The following is a 27,810-nucleotide window of genomic DNA, read 5'->3' on the forward strand; positions in this document are numbered from 1 at the left end:
ATGGAAAAGAATCTAAAAAAGAATATATGTATTCTTTACTGAATCACTTTGCTGTATCCGAAAATAACCAACACTGTAAATCAACTATATTTCACTAAAATTTAAAAAAAATTTTTTTAAAGGCATGTCTTCAAATAATTTTAATGACATAGGAAAAGGTTCATAATAGGCTGAATTTTAAAAAGCAGAATATAGAGTTTGATCTCTACTTTGTGATATAGATATATTTATTGGCCTATCTACAAATAAATATGGCACATATATTTATAATAATACCAAAAATGTTTCTAAGTTGCTTCTGGTCCTCCCTCAGTAAATCAGGCCCCTCCTCACAGCCCCACCCGCATGGAGGTCTAGCATATGAAATTGAATAAGAGAAGCCTGCTGACCACAAGCCTGAACTCTGGGAACTTGTTTTGTGGAAGATGACACCGAGGGAGAGAATAATCTGAGTAGTGCCAGTAGGTGGTGTTTATAAAGTTTTTATTTTCAGTTTTCTTAAAAATAACATTTGATTTCCTTTATGCATGTGTGAAGTGTACTTGCTTTCTTAGGCTGAGTTAATAGGCAGATAAAGACAACACGAGGCAGGGTCCCCAAGTAGAGGTGGGGGGAGGGGGTGTGTGAAAGGGAGGCGGGGCACAGGGCAGAGGGCGAGGGTGGGTGACCCATGGGACGCTTGAGTGCCCATCAATGCACAGACACGGTCTAACACTTTGTTTTTCAATTTTTTTTTAAAGACATCTAAAATTACTGAGAGATACAGTTTCAGCACTTAAATATACAGACGGAAATCCAAGCACTTGAACACAATTCTTAACTCTAAGCTCAGTTATTGCACATAACACAGTTTAAGTAGGCTTCAGGCTATAAAGCAATTTGCTCTGCTTGGGACTTCCTTGGATGTCTCGAGTCTCCTTTTGCGCCCCCAGTCTCTTCCCTTTGACCCCTGCCAGTCCACAGCCTCATGATGATGCTGGGGGTCAGTGGATTAGCCATTCATTCTCCCCAAGGGCTGAGGGTGAGGCTTTGGTGAAATGGAGGGTCCCCAGGTTGATCCCCACGGTGAAGCTGAAAGCACATGGAGCTCATGAGAGGTGAATGGGTGGCCTGCCCAGGTGGGGTGGCACGAGGATGGAAGTGTGACCACTGGCCACATGTGGCCACAGCCCCAGGGGGACAACGGGGCGCAGTCACGCCCCCTCTCGCTCTCATCGGCTGTGCTTCCCTCCTCCTCCTTCCTGAGCTCCCACATCTCCATCCCCATCGCCCTGAACCCTCTCTGAGTCTCTCAAGGCACATTTGTTTGTTCTGACTCCAATCGGTCCCACTTAGACGTGACTGTCTCTCCCGGCGCCCAGGGGAAAGGAGACTGGGGTGGCCAAGGGCAGCCCCAGAGCCAGGCCAGAAATTTCTTTGAAAATCTGGTCGAGCTCTTTTCAACACAACTCAAATTCCACTGCCTGCCTAAGCCAGGGGAGTGGGGACAGGACAGAGAGGACACAGAGAAGAGGGATGCAGAAGAGGCCAGGCGGTAGACAGCCTGGTCAAGGGCACACATCCAAGGAGTGAGCAGGGACAGCCCTGCACTCTTGCTCACAAGGAAACCTGCACCTTGTCCGACAGGAAGCAACCTGAAGGGCTTCAGCCCACTTGGCTCAAGCTGCTTGGTCTAACTTTGGGGGGCCTCGCTCCCAGAAAGTGGGGTGAAGCAGCGTAGGGGCTTCAGACAGGCAAGGCTGGACCCCTGAGTCCCACCAGGGTCTAGTTCAGCGTCTTTTGCTTTCTTTCTACAACATATTTACAAGGTCATAAAAACGGGCACAGCCAGAAGACCCAGACACATGGAGAGGATGCGTGCCCCCAGGAGGGGAGGGCCACTGTGAGAGGATAGGGGTGCCTCTCACCCACCCCAGGACGCCCCAGCATCCTCAACAGCTGCGCCCAGGAGATGGTTCCAGAAGTCTGAGCCAGGGCAGAGGGAGGAAACAGACGGACTCCAATCCTAGTGAGAGCACGAAGTTTCAAGTAGCTCTGAGAGGGGCTGCACTCAGAGAGCAGAGGGCTGACGTGGATTGGTGTTTCCCTGAACCGAGCAGGGGACCAGAGGGCAGGCTGGGAGGCCGGGAAGGGGAGAGCGGGAGACGGGCGAGGGGGATCTGGAGCAGCGCGGGACACCTTAACGGCCAGAACTGTGCTGCAGAATGAGAAGCGGTTCATGGGGCTAACTGGAGTTTCATTATTTCCCCTCAAGGGAGGACCTGGAAGATGTGAATCCCAGGGTGGAAGTAAAGAAGCCAGGGAGCCAGGCTGGGAGGATTGCCCAGGGAACTTCACCACATGGACCCCACACCTACCACCACCCAGCACACAAGGTGCTCCTCCTCACACGCCAGGCCCCCAGGGATGGTCCCTAGGCTCACACACACACAAACACACACACTCACACACACACAGCACTCACCATACACCAAAGGGCATCAGAGGCCCAAACCCAGGAAAGAAATTCTTTGCCAAAGTGTTAGGAAATTTGCTTCAACAGGGAGAACTTGACAGAGTAGGGAAAAAAAAAACCATGGGGTACCTGCTCATCCACACCAGCTCCCACCTGGTAAGATTTGGGGAAGCAATGAGACAGGGCCTCAGATTCTGGCTACCCCAGATCCATCCCCTCTGACTTTTCACAGCCCTAAACTCCTCAGAGCTTGAGAGGCCCTCCACTATAGCAGCCCTCGGATCCCTCAGAGGGGAGGAGGGAAAAGCCCAGGAGCTGAGAGGCCTGGGGCTGGAAATGGCCCAGGGGTGCCTCTCTCGGAGGAGGAAAGATGGGGAAATGTCGTGGTCTCTGAGGGCAGAAGGCTGCAGCTGCCCCCTCCGTCACAGGATCTAGGGGTCAGGGAGGAGGGGGCACACACTAGCAAGACCCAGGCTCTTTATCTGCTGCCTGATCTTCAGGTTCCTGGAGTGGGGAACCCAACCAGGGAGATGCAGAAGGTGTGCCCTGGACCCCGACAGGGACACGGGGAGCTCAGCTGCACAACTACCACCCACTGCCTCCACAGAACAGCACAGACCAGGCCCCCACCCGAGAGCAGGGAAGGACCCGAGCTGTTCTGACTTTCAGGGTGACCCCGCCTCTACTCCAAAGAGCTCTACCCGGATCTGCAAGAGCAGCTCCCGCGGGCCCCTCCCCTCCCTCACAGGGCCCCCCCACCATCCCAGCAGCCTGACGAGTCCTTCTCCTCCCCCACCTCTCAGCTTTCGCCCCCAGCTTCTTCTCAGCCGCCACTGCTCACCCTGGCCTGGGTTAGGAGCAGAGTCCAGCAGAGGGAAAGGGCTCCCTAAGGTGGGTGCCCGACTCACCTCTTCTGAGTCTGAGGAGGGGGAATGTCAGAGCCAAACTGGCCAGCAGACAGCTCCCTGCGCTCCCTCCCCTCTGCAGTGAGGACTCATCCCACCTGGCCAGGGCCTGACTCCAGAAGGGAGAGGGGGAAAGGCACGGGCAGGAGGAGGCAGGGCTGGCTTGAGGCAAGGACAGAAGCCAGGACCAGGAACCCCAGGATGACAGGGTGATTTGGATGGGGCTGGGGGGCTGGCAAGGGGGCACAGAATCCATTTTGAATCAATTTTCACCTTGCAGGGTGTGTACATGTGTGAATGTGCGTATTTCAAAAGTAACAAATGGAAGAAAACAACTGCAAGAGGCCTAAGGGGCCTTTGGGTGACCCTTGGCCACTAGCAGTGTGGACCAAGGACACATTTGTCAGTGCATGCCACACACACACACACACACACACTTGCATACGCAGTCATACATCCTGGCCATACATCCACGCGCGTGCCATGCACACTCACACATCCAGTCCTCCCCATTGGAGCCAGGGTCCTTTAGACTGTATTTTCTGGATCCATTTGTAATCTGCCTGCTTCTGTCCAGGTCTCTGCTGCCGGGTCTCCCCGGCCGTCAGCACCCTGGCCTGCCCCGGCTCCCCGTGGGCTGTCTACCAGATATAGCCTCCATCATCCGCCTCGCCCGCCTCGCCCTCCTCCTCCTCTGTCTCCTCGCCGGCTTCCTCCGTCTCCTTCTCCTCCTCGTCCTCCCAGCCGACACCGCTCCCGAAGTCCCCTGAGAAGCCCACGATGTCGTCTGTGAGGTGAACCAGCCAAGGGGCAGGTTAGGACCCTGCCGGCAGGGAAGCCCAGCCCAACAAGCAGGGCCCCTGGCTGCCGATCCCCGGCTTACCGCAGTCAGGGCTCCCGTGTGTGCGGGTGCCAGTCAGCTCCACGCCCAGCTGGTCCACACACCAGCAGTCTCCGCTGCTCTGGTCACACTGCATCTTCCGGTAGTAACCATCCTCGTCACAGCTTGGGATGAAGATCCCTGCGTGGGGCATGCCCCGTAGGGTCAGAGCAGGGGCCTCAGGGTATGGGCTCCTTTGAGAGGTTGCCCCCGGAACCTCAGACTTACAGGCACCCGGGCCCCACCACAGCCCAGTCAGACCAGGTATCAACCACTTAACAAGCTCGGACATCGAGGGCTGCATGCCGGCATTTCTTCCAGTTCAACTGACCGGAAACAAACAAACAAAAAAGCCTCCCTTTCTAAGCCACCTGCTCAGCCCCTCCTATGGGTCCCATCTGCCTCCACGGCCCCCCAGTCCCGTAGGATGGCCAATCTCACCTCATTGTGCCGGACTCCCTGGATCCTAGGCTGTGCCTACACCTGCTAATGCCCAGCATTTTCCTCCCAGCCCTTTCCTCCCAGCCCTCTGATTCTGACCTGCCTTCAGGGCCACCCACTTTCCTTCAGATTGCTCCTCAGCTCACTCAATGGACTGCTGAGATCCCCACTCTGGGGCCCCAGCGAGAGACGGATTGCCCACTTTGTCGGGGTGACATATGTAAAAGGACAGTCGCCCAGTGCACATGTTCCAGGAACACACACTAGAGAGGACTGCTCCCAGGAGGCAGAGGCTGGCTTCCTGACAGAAGTGGCACTAGCACCCACCCCCAAAGGCCACCGGCTTCTCAGTCGGTGTGGCTTTGTGGGGAGGTTCCACTGTGTGGTTTCATGTATGCTGGGGTGTCGCTGCTGAGTTAAATGCCAAGCTGCACTCAGGAACCGTGAGGCCCCATGGGACCTGCCTCGTGGACATCAGTCCACTCAATCACCATGCTCAGCCAAGAGCATGAGCTTTCTGTCTCCTAAGAGCGTTTCCCTGCCCTCGGCTTTGCTCCTGGATGGCTCACTCTCATCCCTCAGGTCTCCTTTCGAACACCAGCACCCCAGGGAGGCCTCTGCTGACCCCTGACTGACTTCTGCCCACTGTGCTCTCCCTCAGCACCACACGCACAGAAGCCGCAACTGGGCACTGTTTCTGGTGTGTGAATTTGTGGGTTGTTTCCCCAGGTAGCCTGCGTGCTTCATGAGTCCAGGGACCACGTCTGTCTCGCCCATCAGTTCTGATCTGCACTGGGTTCACTGCTGTCTCTCCAGAGTTGGCACTCAAGTATATGCTGTGAACATGAGCATCTGCTGTGGGGGGGTCCTCCCTCGAGCTCTGCACACACCCTGCAGTCCATGGGGTTGCAAAGAGTTGGACACGACTGAGCGACTGAACTGACTGGCTGAACTGAATTGAAAGGACGGTTCAAGGAACTTTCTGTATTCTACCTACAGCCTCAGCGGGAGTGGGCACAAAATTAGTGCTTAAAACACACTGAGGGGCTGGTTGGGAGACCTTGCCTCACCAAAAGGATAAACAGGAGAGGAATTTCCCTCTCCTGCCTTCCTAAGCCAGGGCCTCCTCTGAACTCAGCATCTTCCATGACACCCACAGGCTAGAGCCTCTGGGCCTCAGAGGTACCCTGGGGCACCTGCCTCCTCACCTGGCTTCTTCTTGGCAGCCTCCTGGATCTGGATGCGCTCCAGCTCTGCCAGGCAGGGAGGCTCTGTGGGGAGAGAAGCAGCCTCTGATGGGGGCCATCCCATGGTGCTGACGGGACTCACTGAGCCCCACTACCCAAGGCTTAGAAACCAGGCAGGGGGCTCTGCAAGATTAAAATAACCGGGCTCTGACACAGCGCTGCCCACTGTGGGATGCACTGATCCCTCTAAGGTCTCCTGAAATGACAGAGGGGCTCTGCCAGGTGAGAACACCCAGGTTCCAGTTGAAAGAGGCTATTCCAAGGCTGTGGGATGGTTTGAGGCTCCCCAGGGCCCCCTGAGGGTATTAGGGATTCATGGGGCAAGTAAACAGGATTCAGAAGAGGAGGTGGGATGAATGCACAGATCCCCCAGGGTGAGGGGCCTCCAGGGCAACGTAAGGCTGGAGAGGCCTGAAAATAACTGGCAGCCAAATCTAACTTGTCTGTGACCTTGAGAAGTCCCCTAGCCCTTCCCAGCATGAGGCCTGACTGGCTGTAAAATGAGATCAGCTCCCAGCTAGCCGGCTGCCGTACAGAAGAGACCATGAGCTCCAAAGGCCTGTGAGGTAATAGTGCTGCTGCAGCCACGCGGAGAGTGGAAGGCGGGACAGTTCGGGGCAGTGAGGCTGATCAGAACGCGAGGCACTGGCGGGGGCATCCGTGATTGACACGGTGCTCTGCACCCAGCCTTTGCTCACCTCATCTTCACAACAGTCTCTGAGGTATCATTATCTCCCCATTCAGTCGCCCAGGGTCCCAAACCAGCTAACGGTGGAGCCCTAGCGGAAGCCCCAGCCTCAGGCCACAGATGCTGTAACACTCCCACCACACGACCACACTGGGGACCAGGCCAAACACCAGAGGCAGAGCAGGGGCTGCCCCCGCTCCGGCTGGTCAGCTGACCCCTGGGAACCTCAATTTCCCCATCGATGATGGTTACCCCTTGACCTAGGTGGTCTCTAGGTGCATGTCCCGCTTTGGTTCAGGATATAAAAAGCTGGCAAATGACACCACATCTCTAAGGCTAATGATCACATGCACACCCGGTTCAAAAGTGGAATCACTGAGAAGCCAATGAAGCTTCAGCTTCAGGACCCCTTAGCCTCTTCCAAGCCCTCTGAGGGGCCCTAGAAATTTTACATTTGTAGTTTTTAATACTTTTCCTCAAAGTGGCCTCCGAAAGTGCATAAGCTTCAGGACCCATAAGATCCACCCAGGGCCTGCTGAGGAAGGCGGTCCACGTGCTGGTTTCCCTGGGCACCAACAGATGAGCTGATAAAGAGTGCAGGAAGCTGTGGAGCTGCAAGGTTCTGGGTGGTGGGAGGTGGCCAAGAGGTAGCCACCCTGACTCCCAGAGAGAGCCTGGAGTGAGGGGCAGAGCCCGCATGGCAGGCAGGGGGCCTGGGGTGGGGCCCTACTCACTCTCCCTCCAGAAGCAGAAGCACCACTCGGCGGTAGAGACCCGGCCGTCCTTGTAGGTGTCGCAGGAGTTGAAGAAGGGGCGGATGCAGACTTCGTACTTGTCCAGGTTGATGGCAGCCAGCTCTGTCTGGTCCAGGAAGAGGTCGGCACTGGTGTCCAGCTTGGAGAACATCCAGCCGATGGAGTCCTTGCAGCTGGCCCCCAGGCTCTTGTCCAGCCCTGAGGAGAAACCCACAGTTCAGACCTGCTCGAGGTAAATCACTCCATCTATCTGTCTATCCATCCCTCCAACTCTCTGTCAGCCCCAGCCCTCTGTTCAGGGTCAGGACAGCTCAGAATCATTCCGACCACAGGGGTGAGAAACTCAAGAACGGCTGAAGGCCCACCCCTCAGCCTCTTTACAGGACCACCCAAACCAGTCAAAATCCTGTTTAGAAAGTCCTTCAGGGAAAGTAGTTCCTTCCCTTCCCTTGGCTGCTCATTTCAGGGTTTAGTTTCTTTCCACCCATTTGAAGGAGTTACTCCTGTTAGCTAACTCAAATCCCTCGAGTCCAGTCTAAGCCCACCTCCCCGTGTTCTGAAGTTCAGGCTCTGTTAGGCGCTCAGTGTCTGGCAGGAGGGGGGGAAATGTGGGTGCTCCCAGTGGAGCCAAGCGGCCCCAGTGCACACACTCCCCTCCATCTTCCCGCCCTCCTCCCGGCAGGGCAAGCAGCTCCCATACCACTGGCCGGGCTGGCTCCGCTGCTGGCTGAGCCGTTCTGCTTGGAGTTCTCATGAAGGAGCTGGAACCAGTCCCGCAGCCGATCCCCCAGGTCGGCCAGGTCCTGACCGGTGCATGTCTCTGCAGCTGGCAGAACAGGGAGAAAGGAGTAGAGGGTGAAGGTGGGGTGAAGCGGCAAGCATGGTCTCAGCTGGGGGTGGTGCCCTACAGGCCCGGAGGCCGGGCAGTGGTTAGGAGCGCCAGGGGGAAGGGGAGCGAGAAACCAGAGGCTCTCTCTCCTCCTCTCCCATCTTCCCCTCCCCCTCACTCCCTAGGACCAAAAGCACACAGTGCAGGCTCCCTGTGATGAGGCCAAGCCCTCCTGCTCCATGCAAACCAGACCCTCCAGCTCCGCAGGTCCTTCAGGCCTGTTCCTGGTTTTGGTCACTTCTCCCTTCCCGTTGCAAATCTCCCTTGCCCTCTCAGAGCTCTGAAGGAGGACCCCAGGAGCCCTGGCAGTGAGCCGCCCCCCATCCCAAACCTGCCGTGGCCCAGCACTCATTACCTGGTTTGCTGTCGGAGGTAGAGGTGGCGGCCTGCTCTGTGGGGCAGGGGCAGGGGCCCTCGCATCTCACTGTCAGCTGCTTGCTGCTCAGGCATGCCTGCTGCTCCAGCTTACACTGCAGGACAAGAAAGTCGGCTGGGTGACAGGGGCACTGCTGGGGGCACCCTCCAGCGGCAGCCACATTTGCCTTCCCCCTTGGAGATGGGAGGGACAGACCTGCAAATAGCGCAGAAAGGCCCTCCCACTCCCGCTGCAGGCCACGGGTACACACTGGTCAGAGCAAGCAGGCCCAGGAAAGTGGGAAATGAAATGCTCCCGGGATCCCCACTCTGCACCAGACTGCCCTCTCTGCACATTTGTCCTTCCCAGGGTACCTGCATGCCCTCACTCTCATGCACCCACCCCTCCTTGCCCTCTTGACCTCTCCTCCCCCTCCCCACAGTCCCTTGGCCCCTGAGTAACCAGCTACAGGCCCCTCCCTCATGGCCTTCCCACAGTCACTTCCATGGGCTCTCTTAACAAACAGCTACTACCTACTGAACATCTGCTAATTCCCTGGCCTTTCGAGCTTCCGAGAGGTTCATCTGTTCCTTGCTTTTAAAGCATTTTTCTCTGGTCGTGTCTGGTTTCTCCCCATGGGATGACTGCTCATGAAAATCAGGTCCTGGTAGCATCTTATAACATGATCTCACCTGGGCCCCCTCAGCTCCATGAGGGAGAAATGGTGTTTCTTGTGCTCAGCAGAGAACACGGATGCTCAGAGAGGTCCAGTGACTCAGCTAAGGCCACAGGGCTGAGCTGGAATCCAGACCTTCTAATGATCTCCACCTCCTGCCCTGGGCAGAGCAGGGACCCTCACACCATAGCCTCCTGCCCACACCTCGCTTTGCCCTCAGGTGGTGTGACTCGGTGCTCTCCTCCCTGCCCCACTGGCTCCGCCAGCCTCCTCTGTAACCCTCTGCCTCCTCCAGGCAGCTTCTGCCCTCTGGCTTATTCTCTCTCTCCGTCCTCTTCTCCCTAGTGACCTCATCCCCTCCCCAACTTCAATCATCACCCACAGCAGATGACTCTTAAATGTGCCTCACACCCCAAATGGGTTCCTAAGCCTAGAACCCAACTCCAGCTAACAGTCCATGCCCTCCAAACACCAAACAAGTCCTCACTACTAGTAGAAGCATTCACAATTAGCACCTGCATTTCCATGGTACTTAAAAGTTTATGTTTTCACAAATATTGTCTCATTTAACCCTTACAAAAATCCTACAAAGTTGGTCTTCATTCCCCCGACCGCCATTCCCTCCCACACTGTCATCTCATGAAGGATTACTTCCTCTTGTCCCAGAATGCCTGGTGCTTGCTGGTGAGCCATCCTGTCCATACGGATACCCAACCATGGAAAGATGTCAACCCCCAACTCCTGGATGACAGAACTTTCTTCCATTGCCCTCCATGTTTTCATTAAGCCTTGTCTCACCTGCTCTGACTTGTGGTTACCAGCCTTCTCCAGGCCCCACCCCTCACCTGCACCTGCCCAAGGTCAGGGGCAGGATCTGTCTCAGGCTCTTGGGCTTGGTGCCTGCACTGTGGCTGGCCTCACTGATGTGCTGACAAGCACACCTGGCCCCACATCATTACTGGGAGCCACACAGAAGGCCTGCCTGAGTTGTTCTTTCTGCTCCCTGTGGCCCCAAGTGCACCCTACCTCCACCCCACCTGGGACCATGGCTCCTCACCACTGAGCTGTAAGTGTGGCCATCAGAGCCGCAGACAGAGGCAAGGTGGGCCATGTGACAGGGCTTACAAACGGTGTCTTTGTTTCCATGGAGTTTCACAGCAGGTTGCTTGATCCTACAGGAGTGGGATAGGAGGGTACAGGAATGGAAGCAAAAATGAGAGACAGACAGGGGAAGGGAGGGTTCAGGAGACTGGTTCCAACAAGAAGCTGCTTTGGGTGATCTACAGCATTTGGAGCTGCCTCCCTGCACCCCCCACCCTCCCATCACCCCCAGTCAGACCCTCCTCTCGCTCATAAAAGTGGAACCAATCAGGCAGAGTATAGACACTCCCTGCTTCCCCTTTCCAGCAGGGCCCTCAGGTTCAACTTCAGGTTCAACTGTAAGATGTAAATGGGAGTTGTACTCGCATGAGGGGTCAGGTTCCAAACTGATGGTCCGAGGGCCACTTGTGGTCTGTAGACCAGAATTTTATTGCACCACCAAGGATTTTTGTTTTCAATTGGGTTATTTATCAACATGTGCAAAATGTAAGAGTTCATATAAAAAATCCTGGATTTCTGGCCTAGGTAAAATGGAAGATATGGGAGTCCTGGTCCTGCATTTCCATAAGGCCTGGGCCTACCAGACTGGTTCATCACCAATGCAAGCTCTCTCTTCATGCACTTACATTACCTGCCAGGCCCCTAAAGGCATCTAAGATTGCAACCCCAAGTCCCTGGTCTCTGATTATATGATTAAGGAGAAAGGGGAGGAAGATGAGACCTTCTCCAAGGGTCTTAGAGTCAGGTAGGGTCTTGTCCTTGGACTGGAGCTAAAGCCTCAAATGCTCCTCACTCCTTCCCTCCTCTGTGAGGTCCACTTGACTAGGGCCAACAGCCAAGTGAGTGAGCATGGAAGAGGATCCTCAAGCCTGAGTCCAGCCTTCAGATGAGCGAGCCTCAGTGCACATCTTGACTGGAACCTCCTGACAGTCCCTGAGCCAGAACCACCCAATAGAACCACGTCTCGCACCTGACCCTCCGAAACTGTGCGATAACACACATTTGTCCCTTCAAGCCACTAATCTTTGGGGTAGTTTGATCTGAAGCAAAAGATAATTGTTACCTAGGAGAGGATCAGTTGAGCCCTTGCTCTTTAAGCAAACCCCCTCCAGGCCCTCCACCTCCCCAGGGCCTCACCTATGCTCCAGCTTCTTGCGGCTGATGCACATGGCCCGCTGATAGCCCTGGGCGATGCACACTTTATGACGGCTGCACTTCACCTTCTGGCAGGGGTCCTTGGTTGTATCCAGGGCTGCAGGGGAGACAGAGTTAGGACACAGGTCATCTGGGATTCAGTGTCAGAGAGCCCAGGAGCCCACAGCCCCACTTCTGAGCTGGGAAGCCCCGCTCTCTAGCAGCCCTTGATAACTACAGCTCCTCAACTTGGAAGTCTCATCTCGATCTGGGCCTGGCTCCCCAAGGAGCCTCCCAGGCCACAATCAGGACTTGCCCTCTGGTCACAAGTCCTCATGGGTATCAGTCACCTTCCCCTGTAAGAGGGGCATGTTACCTTCATCTCCTTGCTGATTGTCCTCCCAGCTCTTGATGTAGTCATCCTAGGGAAGGACAGAGTGGGTGAGGGGGAAGGAAAGGGCTAACATTTACAACCTAGAGCCAAAGTTCAACTCCAGGGCCAACAGAGCAAGGGCCCAGGCCACTGCTTCCCCATGCCAAATGCCACCATCCTGGTGGCTTCCCAGGTGACCCTGTCTACCCAGGCCCTGCCAGCTGCCTGCCCCAGACCTTTAGCCTCTAAACCCATGTCCAGAATCCCTTGTGGCCTTATCCCTAAGTTCCTTATTTCCGGCCCCCATCCCACGCTGAACGCTGCAGGGAAGGAGAAATTGGGGTGAGGGTGCAAGGGAGAAGAGTGGGGTGTAGAGCTGCAGATACATAATGCATGGGGGCCCCAGGCAGAACTCACCTCCACCTCCTAGGGATCGGGCAGCATCAGCAGGCCACGGGAAATGGAGCAGGAGGAGAGAGGGAGAGATGGTGATTTTAGTGTGCGGCCTATCCTCAGACCAAGAGGTCTCAGGGCTCCCCAGGCCTCCATCACGTGACTGTGGGTGCTGGGCGATGATCTTTGACTGCTACTGGCCCTCTGATCTCTATGACCTCCAATTGTAGGATGGTATTCCTATGTCTTTACAATAGAGAGCTTAAGGCCTGGGCACACTCAGGGCTGGCCTTAGGAGCAGTAGAGGTGAGGCTCAGGGCTTTGAGAACGAGGTCCCATCCTTCCACTCCAGGCCCTGAAGATGGTCCCAAAGGCCCAGCCCTGGCCCCACCACCAGGACGGATGTCTAAGGGGCTGTACTGCCTGGGAAGGGATTCTCATGCCTCTGCCCTGGCTGTTTCAGAAACGCCTTCTCTCCTTCCGCCCTGCCCTTCCAGGGCAGTTGCCTCAACTGACACCTGCCCACCATGCAAATGAGGCAGAAAGGGCCTCTCCTCTGGGCTGCCTGGGGACTGTTTTTCAGTCAACGTCTAACTTACCTGCAGAACTCAAATGGTGTGCTGAGAGAAAGGGGGGCCGTGGCCCCTCCTGATGGCTTTCTCAGTTCCACCATCCAGCTGCAAATCCTGACTCAGAAAATCCTGAAAAGCCCCTCTGAGGTCATCTGTCCCAGACCCCGCTGTGTGCAAGAGAAGTCAGGAAGCCCAGAGACAAGAGAGGACCTGATCCAGGTCCCACCATCTCAAAGCCCAGGTCTCCCAGTGCCCAGCATAGAACTCTCTGCTGGATACAACACATCATTAGGGACCCAAGGCAACAGTGTGTGCTGGGTCCATAGGTAAAAAGGATGCGTCAATAAAGTTCACCCAATGCTAGGTGATCTTTTATCTGAAAAGGAAGTAATAACCCACATATGTGTCCAAGCAGCCAAGTGTCCCCAGCCCTTGGATCCAGGAGCAGCAGGAAGAAGGCCACAGGAGGGGCTTCCAGGGAACCTGGCCTGGGCGGCCCCCTGGGCACTGGACAGGCTGGCCCAGGTTCCTGGCTCAGGCAGCCACCTGATTCCACAGGGCGGCTGGAGTCCTCTTGTGCCCCGCCCCTGGGCAAGCTTCTATGGAGACTGCAGGGAAGTCATTAGGGAACTACAGCATAATTCCCTGTATGCCAGAACCAAAGGAAGCCAGCCCAGACCCAGCCCTTCTTCTCCAGGAACTCATCAGGGTGAGGGGTCCCTCCCCTGGTGTCTATTCCACCATGGATGGGAAATGAGGCTGAGCATGGCCAAGTGGTCGAGGCTAGAGTTATAAGCTGGGGCAAAGGTAGAGACTGGCCTCCACTGAACTGGGGTCTTCTCACCGACCTGGCATTCTTTAGGAGGAGAGTGGGCATGAGGTTAGGAAGATGACAGGGGAAGTAGCTGGTGTGAGTCACCTGCTCTCAACCAATGAGGTCTGTGTGCCACAGAATCCACCCACACCTGAACTAGACCACAGAGGGGTGTCAGCCGAGGGCTTCGATGCCCGCTCACTGCCCCCTCACTCTGGCCCTACCCTGATGCTTTAAACTCTAACCAGGCTGTGAGCAGAAGCCTTTGGGACTCAGTACCAAGTAGGTTCTCAAAGGTCAATACCAAGAATTTCTGATTAGAAATCCAGGGGATTTGGGTTGGTGGAAGACAGAGTTCTAAGAAAGGGACTTCCCCTGTCCAGTTGCTGTGTGAGAGCCCTGGTGGGGAGCCATCCCCACCCACCCCAACCTGAGCAAAGGTAGGACTCCTTTCTCTCATTCAGGATACAAAGGTTTGAGCCGCTTTCGTATTGAGCTCCTTGTCTCCACTGCTGTGGATGAGGTAGGGGGAGGCCTAAGTGGTTCTAGATCCCAGGGCCCTTACTCCCAGGAAAAAGGGAGCAGCTAGCCAGAAAGAGTGATGAGGAGAGGGCCCTGGAGTCACACAGAAACCCACATTTCCCCACCAACACACCCTGGGCAAGCACCTTGGCCTGTTGCAGCTTAGCATCTATCTCCTGGGACCACTCAGAGATGAAAGGAGATAGGGTCTGAAAAGTGCCTGGTGTTCACAGAATACTCAACAAATAAAAGCTGTTATAGCAGAAGAGACCAGAGAATCCAGATGGAAAAATGGTGGAGGGGGAGGAAATGAGCAGGGAGAGGCTACATGAGGGGCCGCTGCAAGTGGAGAAGAGAGAGGCCACCACTGGGAGAGCAGAGACCACAAGGGTGTGAGCAGGGTCACCCCCAAGGGGCCTCAGTGAGAGGGGTGATGAGGAATTCCAGTGGGTGACATGGGAATGGCTGTTCTGAAGGCAGAGACTAGGGGCACACTTAGGAGCTCGATGCTGGGAAGGATTGGGGGCGGGAGGAGAAGGAGGACGACAGAGAATGAGATGGCTGGATGGCATCACCGACTCGATGGACATGAGAGTTTGAGTGAACTCCGGGAGTTGGTGATGGACAGGGAGGCCTGGAGTGCTGTGATTCATGGGGTCGTGGAGAGTCGGACACGACTGAGCGACTGAACTGAACTGAACTGAAGGTCAGGTGTGGGCTGGTCCATCTATAAGGTACAAAGGAGGCATCTGTTGGCAAGTGTGAATAACGCCTTTCAAAGCAGTGGTGTCTATTTATGGCACCCAAGTGGGCTCACTAGCAATATGAGAAATGGTCTGATAAGGGCACTGGAGACTTCTCAGGAAACAGGCCTGTTTCCATCCCAGCTCTGCGGCCGATCAACCCTGTCCTCTCCTGAGAAATGGGGTTTGGAAGCGCCCACCTCCAGTACTCTGGGGCCAGGGTTAGGCTGGAGGGCAGATAGGTCATAGGCTGAGACCCAAAGTTCTAGGCAAAGGGAAAGCCCACCTATTTCATCTGGTAGTAGAACCAGCCATGACCACCCCCGCAGCCAGTGGCGCTCAGCACAGGGCAGACACATGGGGAAAGGCTGGGATATATAAGCAGCTTATATGTCATGGTGTTTTTAAATTAAGTCCTCTCCATGTATTTTTATGTCTGTCTTCCTTTTATTCTCAGATTCCTGTGAATAGGGCAGAATGGATAGGATCAGCTCCACAAAAAAAAGAGAAAATGGAGGCTCAGAGAGGCAGGGCAATAGGCCAAGGGTCCCAAGACAGATGAAGAGCTGGGCCAGGCCTTCCCATCTGGGCCCGACCCTATGACCCTAACCCTATACAGGAAAGTTTTGCTCTTAGGGGGACAAGGGAATGGGTGGCAAGGACTTTGAACCCTGGGTTTGCTCTAAACTTGGTTCACTGTGCATCCTCGGCAAGTCACTTGCCCTCTTGGGGTGTCTCTCAGCAACAGCTGAACATCGGAACCACCTGAGGAACTTTTACAGCCCTCCATTGCTGGCGCCACCCAAGCCCACAGGGCAGGCAGCCCTGGGCTCCCCTGGGGCTCAGCAGGCAGCTGAGTGAGCCCATGGCAACAGCCCTCAGGTGTCCGGTCCTTCCAGCTCTGCCTCTTGTGTCTAATGCTCTCATTTGCTCTCACAGGGAGCCTCAGGGAGGAAAATGAGCAGTCATTCACTTCCTTCTGAGGACACCTCACACAAAGCAGATGCTCAGGCCAACTCACTAACTCCGGGTCTCCTGAACTCCAGTGTGAAGCCTTTTCCTTTGGAAAGTGAAGAAAGTGTTAGTTGCTCAGTCCTGTCCGATGCTTTGCAACCCTGTGGACTGTAGCCTGTCAGGCTCCTCTGTCCATGGGATTTTCCAGGCAAGAATGCTGGAGTGGGTTGCCATTTCCTTCTCCAGGGGACCTTCCTGATCCGGGGATTGAACCCAGGTCTCCCACATTGCAGGCAGACTCTTCACTGTCTGAGCAACCAGTGAAGTCCAAAGGGGATGCTGTGACTGAAGTGCACATTAATTTATTCTCTCAAATCTCATGACACCAGGCCCACTCCACCCGCTGCTCTCTCTCCAGCCTGCCCTCCCCTCCCCACACCCACTGGTCCCACCCTAGCAACCCTGGCCTCAATTACTGCAGGGTCTCGACCTCTGTGCTATCCTGGGACCCACCCAACTCCCACACCCATGCAGGCACAGGGATCTTTCTAGAACATAATTCTGATCATATTTCTTCTATCTTAAAACCCTTCACTGAATATGCAACTTTCTCACATTTTGAAAAAAACTGTTTAAAGGTGATTACGTTAAAAAGGATTAAAATCAAAATATTAACAGTGACTTCTCTGGGGAGAGGAATAGAAAATTTGGGCATCTTTCTGACTTTTCATAAGTTTCCAAAATTTCTACAATGAACATGTATTAGTTTTGTAATGAAGGTGAAAAAAAACACAATAAATATCATATTTAAAGACCCTCACAGGTTCCCGGTCACCAACAGAAGAAAGTCCATCTTCTCTGTCTGTTCCTGTCCCCTTGTCCTTCCAACAGATGTTTCAGTCTGGCCAGGCCTCGGCAGCCAGACTGAAACATCTGTTGGAAGGACAAGGGGACAGGAACAGCTAGGCCTCGGCAGTCGGAGAAGGCAATGGCAAGCCACTCCAGTACTCTTGCCTAGAAAATCCCACGGATGGAGGAGCCTGGTAGGCTGCAGTCCGTGGGGTCGCTAAGGGTCGGACACGACTGAGCGACTTCACTTTCACTTTTCACTTTCACACATTTGGAGAGGGAAATGGCAACCCACTCCAGTGTTCTTGCCTGGAGAATTCCAGGGACAGGGGAGCCTGGTGGACTTCCGTCTATGGGGTCACACAGAGTCGGACACGACTGAAGTGACTTAGGAGGAGGAGGAGGAGGAGGCCTCGGCAGAGCCTTCTTCCCACTCTGGAATGTGTTTGCATCCAGCCCCCGGAACCTCAATTCGTATTTCAAAACTCAGCTTTCAAACTTTATCCTCCCTAACCTTGCCCCATATCTAGTTTTCCTTCAGGCCGACCGTACCTAGTAGAAGTTTATTACTACTCTGGCTACATGAAGCAATGCCATAGCTTCTGACCTCTTTAGATGGCCAGTTTCTTGAGGGCAGAGACCATATGAAGTTCACCTTTCTATGCCCAACACCTAACAAATAATAAAAATACCCTAAGAATAGCTAATAGTTTTTCACAAATTACCACGTGGGAGGCATTGTGCTAAACATTTTACACTCATTGGCTCATTTTACTCTTCATAAAAATTTAAGAGAAAATTACTACTATTATCCTATTTCTCAGGTAGTAAAATTGAGGCTTGGAGAGGTTAAGTCACTTATGCAAGAGCACACATCAAATAGCACAGCAGAAATGTATTGGAACTCCAAGAACTGGGATTCCAGACTCTGTGCCCCTAATCAGGACTCTCATTGTTCCTTAAATGTTAGGGGAAAAAAGTCTCAGAACCGAACCCAGGAGGCCTAACCCCAGCCCATGAGTGGCTTCTCCCTCCACACCAGCTCTGTTCTAATCCCTAGGCTGGGAGTCCTGTAGCAGAATGGAGGGATTGAGAGTGGTGGAGGAAGACACCGGGCCCCCCCTTCTTCAGGCATTTTCCAGAACCCCTTCACACACCCCTGGTTGGGCTGGTTTGGAGCTAACCCATCTCCTGCTTTGATCTCCGCAGCTCAGCCCGGTTGCCATGGAGACGGGACCCACTGTGCCAAGCTGGGGGAGAAACAGTGGTGAGTGCGCAGGCCTAGCTGGGCTTAGGGGGGCACATGCCGGGTGTTTCCAAGTGCTGTTTACTTCCTGTCATTTTAATTAGCACCCGAATCACCCGCTCACTTCACAGCTTGAATTAACCCAATCTCTCCCAACCTCTCCATCTGGTGGGGAGGATGAGACACGGCAGTGAATCAAGCAGAAGAAGAGCAGTGCCCCAGGGCTGAAAACCACCTGGGCGAATCTCCACCTGCCTCTTTGCAGCACAGCATGATGGGGAGACCGACACCCCCTACCCCCACCCTGGCATGGAATCTAGGTACCCACTTGGCCTGGCCTCTGACTGCCAACAAGATGTGGGCTGGAGAGCCTTTGGTCTACAAAGTGAGGATGACTCTCATGCCTTCCTCCCTGAGCTGCGGAGGGACCCAGTGTGGCTGTGAGAGCACTTTGCAAACTGTAAAGCCCTACACTTTCAAAACCCACAAAATAGGAGCACTTAAGCTGGGTTCTTCGGTACATACGGGGAATCTGGGGGACAAGGTGGATGAGATGTACTTCCCGGTCTCATAGTCACAAGGAGCCTCAAATGCAGACTTCTGACGTTGTCTCCAGCTGAGGCTCTAAGATACGCTGACAGGACGGAAAGAGGTGCATCATGAGACAGGAAAGAAACCACAACTTCTGTAACCCTATTACGGCATTTCTTCATTTTTTAATAGATCGAGAACCTCTAAAAATGGAAGTGGGCCAGGCCTCTCGCAACCTCTGAAAAGCCTTGCAGCTGGCATTATTTCTACCTCCTTCCTTAGGTGAGGGAGCCTCTGATGGAAACCAGTCCTCTGAGAAGGCCCAGGAGTGGGGAACTTTGTGGCTGGGGGCTCCTGCTGTGCCTCCCTGCAAACCAGCAGGGGGCACAGAGGGAGGGGCCCAGAAAGGAACGAGCAGGGGTGAAGTGGGGGCCGCCTGGCTCCTTCTCAGCTGAGGCTGACACCCCCATCGCATGCCCAGGCAGAAGGCATCTTGAGGAGGCAGCGCCCTCCACATGGAGGAGACTTGGGGGGGGGGCAGTCATTAAATATTTGCCCCTCTCTCAGAGGGAGCGCTGGAGGCTGTGTGAGGCCTGGACAAACATACGGAGACAGGCATCTGGCAGACTCCCTGCCTCCCACCTCTCCCCTCGGAGGAATTTCCTTGGAGGACAAAAATGTGCTTATCGCTCCCTGCATGCCAGGATCTCTACCTGGCCTCAGGTATGCCTGCACCAGCCCCCAACCCACCCCCAGACTCCATGGGGCCTGAGCTCTCCACTGCTCCAGGGTCATCTCAGACCCCAGTCCTTGGGTCTTCAGTTCAGGCAGAGGTCCCAGGGGTCCACAGAAAACAGAGAATAGGAGAGGAGAGAGAGACAGGGGAGAGCAGACCTGGAGCTCTGTTCTGTGCTGCCTCAGGACCTCTGTTTCCTTTCTAGAACGTGAGTGGGGGGCAGGATTGCAATCCAAGATTCTCTGAGGAGGCCCAGACGCTGGCGCTGAGGAAGCACAGGCATGCGGTCATGAAACAGCACGTGGCATTGTGTCCGGTCCTTTTCTTCACCTGCAAGTGCTCAGTGCTTAATGCTGCCAAGGCTCCATGGTTCTGCTTCCCCACTCTCGTAAACTGAGAACTTTGAGAAGAGCGGAAAAGGAGCCTGAACAAGTCTAGACTCTTCCATGTCCTCTAACCTGTGCAGAGGAGCCAGGGATCAGGGAAGGAGCCAGCAGCTTGCATCCAAGCAGGAGTAAGATACCAGCTGGGCCTGGCTCGTCCTTCCTGCTGTGTGCAGCTTTGACCTCTTCTCCTATGGCACTTAGAGGGGCAGGATGCCCTGTCTCAGGGAATCTGGTCTCCACCTCAGGTAGCCCTGTGCTCACCCACACACAGGTCTGACGGTGGGTGACCTGCTCTCTGGGCCAACTGAGGTGAGGGGAAATTCTGAGTCCCCTATGTACCCCTCACCGAGGAGAAAGGAGGCTGGCTGCACAAAGGTCCAAGCCAATAAACATGGGGAAAACAGGGAGGCCTGGGGGCAATCTTCCTTCCTGGCATCTTTCATTCCCTTATTGTACAAATGAATCACTGGAGTCAGTGCTGGGGTTCTAGCTTTGACTATCCCAACCATTCAGGGCCCAGCAAGGGGAAGACAGCACCCCAAACAGTCAGCAAGGCTAAGCCCGAAGCCCCATCTGACCCACGGCGCTATTACCTGGAGGGAAGAGGGAGGCGCTCAGAGTGCAGAGTGGTTGAGATCCTTCCTGGCTCTCACATTCCATGGTGCACACATTTGTACTGAGCACCTACTGTGTGAGTGGTTGAGATCCTTCCTGGCTCTCACGGTCCATGGTGCACACATTTGTAATGAGCACCTACTGTGTGCACAGCCACTCTATGCAATGCTCTGAGGATGGGGTGTAAGGTCACAAAGCAGTCTATCTCCAAACCCTGCCCTCAGGGACTTGCCTTGGGAGGAATGTGATACACACCAGCAGGAGGACTCTTAAGTTATAAGCCTGCAGTGTAAAGGATGCAGTGAGGCAGTGCCAACATGTGCCAAGTGAGTTTATGGCCAATAAATGTGGCAGGAACCCCAAGGAAGGGGCTGTATCGACAACTGAACACTGGCTGAGCCCTCAGGGGATCAGAGGCTGGGACATTTCAAGAATCACATCACCCTAGCTTGAAGCTGGGCCTGGGTCTGCCCAGCAAGCACAGATACATTTTCCCTGTCTACAGCCCTAAAAAGACCCACATGATACCTGCAAGGGAACCTTACACAGTGGCGACATGGCCATCCCCAGACTGGTGTTTGCCCTGGGATGCCATTGGGCTTCATTTCTCAGGTTCCTTTGCCTCTGGTTAGTACACACTCAACGCTGATCTGGTCAGAAATGCTACCTAAAGAGCAAAAAGAAAATCCTTTCCCTAAACCCAAGGTCTTGCTGCTCAGCTTGTGGCAAGGGTGGGGGTGGGGGGTGAGAGATGCATGCAGGTGAAGGGGCTGCAGATGGGCTCTAGTGCCATCTTCCGGAGTCACAGGATGACAAGGGCTGCCCATTAAACCCAGAGGAAAATCAAGGGCTGGAAAAGGGAAGTGGCTCTGCCAGGAAGGAAGACAGGCTGAGAGCCCTCCCAGGGCCCCTGGGGCTCAGGGTAGGCTAGAGTTCTCGCACTCCTCCAGAGAGCCCTCTGACCGTCTGGAGAATGGAGGGGTGGTGTGGGCTAGCCATCCTCTTCAGACTGCCTGGAAGTCAAGAGGAGACTAAGACGGCCTCTCCAGGCAGAGTGCTCTTCTCGCCCTCTCCTCTCCCTCTCTGCTCAGGGCCTGGAGCCCGCTGGGTGTTCAAGAGTCCCTCACCGTGTTGCTTTGGGTGATGCCAGCCCCTCCAGGGTGGGAGAGAATTCGAAACTAGGGTGGAGGAGGTGGAGGCCAGAGCGGGGCCTGGCCTCCTATTCTGAAACCCCAATGATGGAATCCATTCTGACCCAGTTTGGGGTTCTTCTCACACACCCACACTTATCCACAAACACCTGTGCAGCACAATCCCACACTTGCCCTGGTTCGGCTGTGTGGGGTGGAGAGAGGGGAGCCTCTTTGTGGCTGAAACTTGCTACTGGCCTACTTGGTGTTCATATAAACATATGAGAATATATGAGAATTCTCACATATGAGAATCACTAAGTAGCTGGCAGGTGATACTTCTCTGGGCCAGGCCCTAGGTTCATGGTGAAGTCCTGGGCTCCAGGGAGGTGCTAAGATCTGCAGTGAATGAGTCAACTAGTGCACATACACCAGTGTTGTTCTCATGGAGATGGAGGTTGGTGTGAACTAGCCCCAGAAACACTGATCCATCTGGTGGTTTTTCTATGGGGCTGAAGTTTCTTTCTCTGTTGTCTGACATGGATGCCCTCCAGCCATCAGACAAGATGCCTTCATGCTCACAGTCTCCCAGACTGAAATTGAAGTTCAGAGAGGTTAAGTGACATACCTGGCATCGTGCGGCCAGGCAGCAGAAGAATCAGAACCTGACCCCAGGCCTCATGCTTTTCCTGGGTGGAGAGCTGCCTCTGGAGGGTTGCTAGCCCAGGCTGGTGGCAGGCTGCCGAAGACACTAAGTGCCCTAGCCCTCCTTCCGAGGAGGCAGTACTCCTGGCCAGGCATCCTTGAGCCCACAGGACATGAGCCAGGGTAGGTTCTTCTCTTCCATCTCCACTAAGTGTTAGGCCGAGAGTATTTGAAAAGCAAAGTTGAGTTAGAGGACCTGGGTTCAAATCCCAGCTCTGCCGCTTGCTAGCTATTTGATAGTGGATACGTTACTCAGCTTCCCTGTGCCTCCTTTTCTTCAACCGTAAAATGGGTGGACTACAAAGTAATGGTAACTATCTCACAGGTTGTTGGGGGGGGGCACAAGAGAGAACAGGGATAAAGTGCTGACTGCAGGGACTGGCAGATGTAAACACGCCCTATAACCAGTGATGTGTGTCTCCCGGCTGCCCAACACTGTGCTGGACACTCATAAATATCATTAAAATGTAACCGAAGTGGAGTACAAAGCAGAGGAGCCAAGAAGATAAAGAGGAGTCAGCACTGTCCAGCCAGTTCCTGGAGCCTGCCTGGAAGAATGCGGTGTAATGGCCTGTCTCCTCTCAAGTGTCCGTCTCTATCTATGAGGCCCTGGATGCTTTGTTCCAAAGACTGCAGTAAAATCCACCCACTTCTGCAGGGAGTTAAATCGAGGGATGGGAGCACTGGGGAGCAGGGCTCCGAAAAGCCCAAGCCTGCACAGAGTGGGACGCAGCCAGATACCAGCTCCTCTGACTTGAAATTCCCTTCTCCCTGGAAGCAGGACACAAGGCATTAGAAGCGATCTATCCAGACACACGTAAAAGCCCCAAGCCCACTGGAGAGGAGGATTACTCTGTGGGTAAACCCTTCACAACACCCTCTACCCCCCCTCAATAATCCTGCTGCTCAGAGGAAGAATGCTAAGCTGAATTCCCGGCTGACCGGCGCAGACCAATTCCACACTGGAATGATGGCCATGCTTTCCTTCTCTTCTTGGTTCTCCTGACTGCTTCAACGTGATTTCCTCAATCTCCCTGCCCTCAATTTGGTCCAACCATTTAATGAGACACTGCCCCCACCCACACTCGACTCCTTGATCCTATTCCCCAAGAATATTCCACTCCCCCTGCTTGCGTGCCTCCCTTGCACCAAGGCAGAGTGGGGGCCCTGCACCATTTTGTGTCTGATAATCAACAAGATTCTGGCTCAACCTGGCAATGCCTTAGAGGTTCAAGAGAAACTCCTACCTCTCTTTTGAGGAGCCAAGGAGCATAGTTTCAAGAAAGCCTGGCTGATGAAAGGTACATAAAACCCAATGCTACTGTGCCTAACTAGAAGGCCTTCAGTCCTCAGGGTGGGAAGTGGGGCCTCTACTAACAGAGGAGGGATGACAAAGGTCTGCAGTCCTGGCATGGCCTCTGTGTATGGTCTGTGCACTGCACAACTCCAGAGGCATCATTCACATGATGGCACCCCTAGAGTTATGCAGTGCAGCGGCTCTGAGCTAGCAGCCTCCGGCATTTCTGCAGAGGCTGCCAAAGAATCCCTTCAGCCAGGCCCTCCTGCCCAGCCTTCCTTGTCCTCCTTCTCTCCCTGACCCCGTTCTCCGATAGCCAGGGCTACCTGAAATGGGGTTTTAGCGGAAATCTCCCCTATAAAGTGCCTGAGAGCACCCAAACCATTACATGCCTTGAAGTTTTCCATGAATCCTATGGAGGCAGATCCTGGAAAATTTCATTCTGGCGCCTTCTTCTGATGAGCATGGAAGGAAGGGGGAAGTGACTGGCACCAGTACAGGGAGACAGGTGGGCAGCCCTGTGCCAGGGGGTCATAGAGTCAGTCATTTATCCTCACCCACAGAGTTGGCTATTGGAAGTCAGTGGAAGAAGGAAGGTGGGGAGGAATCTTTTATTTTTAAACTTGTACTGCTCTGATTAAGCATTTCTTTTCCCTCTGACCTTCACCAGATCCATTTTGGAAAATCGAACTGCCAGAGAGTCAGAGGGAGGCCTGGACCAGTGACACATGGATTCAGGATGGGCCAGCCTGCGGCTACCCTCTCACTGCTGCGGCCAGGCTGCTTCCCAGGCAGCGGCAGGAGACTGCAGCTAATCTGCGCTGGGCCTGCAGGGAACTCGGAAAAGGCCTTGCTGGAGTGCCAGGCTCCTGTCACTGGACCAGCCATGGGTGGGGCAAACCGCAGCCTGGGGCCCAGGCCACTCAGCCCTGAGGACCAGGCAGCCTGCGGGTCCTTCTGATGAATTACAACCCACCAGTTTGAGTTTGGAGATAAACAGTCATTTGTTTCAGGGTAACAAAAAGATGCGTATTTGCCTGTTCCCATCATTCGGCTGATTATCACATGAAGCATGTGTGTTCTGAACGCAATGCTAACCCATGGCTAGGAACTTTTGGATGCATACAATATAAGATGAGAAAGGTCACGGTGTTATACTAGTGGGCCTAATGTGGGAATCTGGGGAACTGAACTGGAGAAGCAAGAACTGGGGCCGTAGAAGAGGCTTTCTGGGGTTAAGGTGCTGGAGAGCACCGGGTGGTGGACACCAGCGTTCCTCTTCTCTGGAGCATCCGGGCCCATCCTCCACCTCACACCCCGCCCCCACCCTTCTCTGGGTCCCAGCCACGCCCTCTGCACGCCCCTCCTCACTCCTACTTCCCCTTCTGCGAACAAGGCAGCCTTCAGTTTCCCCTCTGATCTACAGGTGCCTGTAAACAAAGTGCTGCAGCGTTGCCTGCTCCTCCGCAGCCACCTCCACACCCCCTACACGGCAAAGTTCCGCACAAGGTTAAGCTGGGTTCCAGCGGGGGTATGCAAAGGGTCCCCCGACCCAGCTACTGGGCTCTCTACTCTTTTCAAGTCCACTGGGCTAGGGAGTCTTCCCTCCAGGTTGGAGGTTCAACTTCTGGGTCGTTTTCCCCCATGAAAGATTGGTCCTGGAAAATTATCCTCCGTTAGTGCTCGCGTCCCTCAATGGGAACCCCAGACCTGGCTCTGGCGGCCACCCAGAGGTGGTCTATGGTATTTTCACTGCCGTCACCCGCCCCCCATTACGGACGGACGGACACGCCTTTCACCATCTCGCCTTTAGGAGGATTGCTCAGAGCGCCCCCCTGACCCCAACTCAAAGCGCCAACCGCGGGCCGGTCCTTTCTGTCTCCCCCACCCCAAAGCCCTAGATGGAAATAGAGGGCAAGCACAGGAAGATGCTGCCTTCCCTGCCGGCCCCACCCAGACCTGCCCCTTCCGCAGTGGCCCGTATGTGGAACCTGCAGCCTCCACCCACCTTGGGGACACCTGGGGGTGGCTCACCAAAAAAAAAGAGGAGGTCAGGGATCCAGCCAAAGCCGGGGGCCCCCGTCCCTCCTTCCCTGCCTCTTCCCCCTACCCTCCGCATCTCGCACCCCTCTCCGCATCCAGCCTGCAGAGGAGAGCTTATCCCTAACGCACGCCCCCAGAGCAACTCCTCGCTCGGGGCATGTATGCATGGGACTGGGGGTCCCAAGCCCGCCAGCTCCGGGGCTGAGGGGAATGTGAGGAAGGGTTTCAGGACCCCGGTGGGTGCGCGCTGTTTACTCTCAGTGCAACCGGTTGGGCTGCGGGAGCCTGTGGCTGCCATGGGCAGCCGCCACTCCTGGCCCCAAGGTCTCTGCTCCGAAGCTCCCTCCCTAAACCCCCGGGCGGACCCTCGGCCCTCTCGGCCCTGCAGACTCACATCTCGGAAGCGGTTCCAGTGCTTGATCTTGCCGCTGTACTGCGAGATGGATGACAGCCATTGCTCGTCCTCCATGAAATTGCCGGGGGTCTCGCCCTCCTTGAGCCCTTTGGCGTCGCCTTCGGCCAGGGCAGCCGCCGAGAGCAGCAGCAGCGGCAGCGCCAGCCGCCCGCAGCCCCGAGCGCACATCGTGGTCTGAATTCGACCTGGAGGGTGGGGGAGTCTTGACTTCTGCAGTATTTTAATGTCCTTCTTTCCACCCCGCAGCTGGCGAGGCAAACGTCCTCGTCTTCCTCAGCCTTCCTCCTGCGGTCTGACTCCGATGACAGACGGATAGTGGGTCGCTGCTGAAATGTGACCTGGTTAGGAGATGCACTTGTCTGGAAAAAAAAAAAAAAACCCAGCGCTGGACGTGGAGAGGAAGAGAGAATCAGAGAGGCTGCGCCAGCAGGGGCCGTGTCTGTAACTGTAGCATCAGCATCACGTTTGACATCATCATACCTGGTTTAAAAAAAAAAAAAAAGGAGGGGGTAGATTTCAAAGGGAAGCGCTTAATCTGAGCGCCAAATGCCAGTCAGCCGCCGCAGAGCCCAGCCCAGCCCAGCACTCAAGAGTTGCAAACCAAGGAATCCAAATCCCAAGATGTCCCTGCTGTCTCTCCAAGGGTAGAGATCAAAATCGGTGCCGGGCCTCCTCAGGCAAGATGGGAGTGAGGAAAAGACAAAACTCTCCGGTTACAAAGCCAACCAGGCTCAGGTATCTGAAAGGGAATTTGGCCAGAGACACTCTTTTCTCTCCCCTTGCCTCCCACCCAGAGGGGACTGCGCCATAGCCCTGACAGCTGGCTTCCTGCGAGTTATGGCTCTACAATAATGGGTGGCTTCGTTAAGACAAAAGCCATATAACAACTGGCTGCCTCAGAACTATTGCTGCCAAGCCCCACATGCTCTTTTCAAGGCGAGGCCTGAGCACTGAATAGCTGGTAAAACAGAGGCAGATGTCCTCCTCCCCAGGCAGCTGTTTAAAGGCTGTCACCCTTTTTGTTAGCTCTTCTGAGGGCAACCCTAAAAGGCAAATGTCTGGCCATTTCATCTGCCTTGAGGCTTTAAATCTGAAATAGGCACATTTGCTACGGTTTTGACTTCAAGTTGATTTTAATAAGTCACTGGGGAAGAGGGTGTGGGGAGGCTGTTTTTTTTTGAGGTGTTTTTGTTAAAATTGTGATCTCTATCACTGCCTTTAGAAATGTGTTGACATACACATTTCTGGGCGCAGTCCCAGGATCGGAGCAGAAATAGGGCGAGGTTTATATCACAAATAAATTGAAGAGGAAACAGATAATCTGACAGGACAAAACATACTAAATTTTTGGGACCCAAGCCCTGGATTGTTTTTATTAAAAAAACAAACAAACTTTAAAAAAAAGAAATCAAAGGCAATGAAAAACATGATCTTAATCGACAGAAAAACACAGGTTACAAGGTTCATAGTCACCCTGAGTCTGACTTGCCTGGGAATTCTGAATGCATCAATGGCTTGGGCTGGGGTCCCTTGGGAAAGCAGAAAACAATAGCTCCCTTAGCATGATTTTTCTGTGCAGCTGGACTTAGAGGTGCTGCTGCAATGAGGCCCTGGCCATTGATGTTTACATCTCACAGTAAATAAAGCAGCCTTGCCTTGCCCAATTGTACGAAGCCCCAATGTATAATGGAAGAGCAATTTGTTGTCATATAGACTGGGGACTCTGTCTTACTAGCTGGGTTCTTGGGCAAAATACCTAATCTATTTTCTATCTATAAATTAATGATGATGCCACTCTCCTCAGAAGACTGCTGTGGAACCCATGCAAAATTAAATACTAAGTGCCTGGGCATAGTGAACATTTCTAAAATGCTATTTATTCCCTCAGGTTGGGAAGAGGTAGCTATGATGTCCCATAGTTCTGAATATACACTAACATTTGCCATCTTTTTCCATTTCA

General features: G+C 54.2%; 1 protein-coding gene across 1 annotated transcript; it reads right to left on the reverse strand.

Annotated features, from left to right (window-relative positions):
* Window positions 1–466: 466 nt before the first annotated feature.
* On the reverse strand, window positions 467–26,280 carry SPOCK2 (SPARC (osteonectin), cwcv and kazal like domains proteoglycan 2). Its single transcript, XM_055425508.2, has 10 exons — window positions 25,830–26,280; window positions 11,903–11,948; window positions 11,530–11,644; window positions 10,349–10,463; window positions 8,616–8,730; window positions 8,072–8,197; window positions 7,351–7,569; window positions 5,890–5,952; window positions 4,244–4,381; window positions 467–4,147 (listed from the first exon to the last, which is right to left on the reverse strand). The coding sequence occupies exons 1-10, from the start codon at window positions 26,016–26,018 to the stop codon at window positions 4,002–4,004; spliced, it is 1,272 nt and encodes a 423-aa protein (XP_055281483.2). The 5' UTR covers window positions 26,019–26,280; the 3' UTR covers window positions 467–4,001.
* Between the last annotated feature and the right edge of the window lie 1,530 nt (window positions 26,281–27,810).

This window comes from Moschus berezovskii, chromosome 12 (assembly GCF_049115385.1).
Source record: "Moschus berezovskii isolate FMDL1 chromosome 12, NW_MosBer_1.0, whole genome shotgun sequence".
NCBI classification, from domain to species: Eukaryota; Metazoa; Chordata; class Mammalia; order Artiodactyla; family Moschidae; genus Moschus; species Moschus berezovskii.

Bases quoted from the DNA above. Each gene is read 5' to 3' on its own strand.
- SPOCK2 (XM_055425508.2), bottom strand. From the start codon at position 26,018: ATGTGCGCTCGGGGCTGCGGGCGGCTGGCGCTGCCGCTGCTGCTGCTC. The intron at 5,953-7,350 runs GTGAGTAGGGCC...CTCTCCCCACAG, and splicing joins CTTCTGCTTCTGGAGGGAGA to AGCCTCCCTGCCTGGCAGAG. The intron at 4,382-5,889 runs GTGAGGAGGCAG...TGCCCCACGCAG, and splicing joins GGCTGCCAAGAAGAAGCCAG to GGATCTTCATCCCAAGCTGT.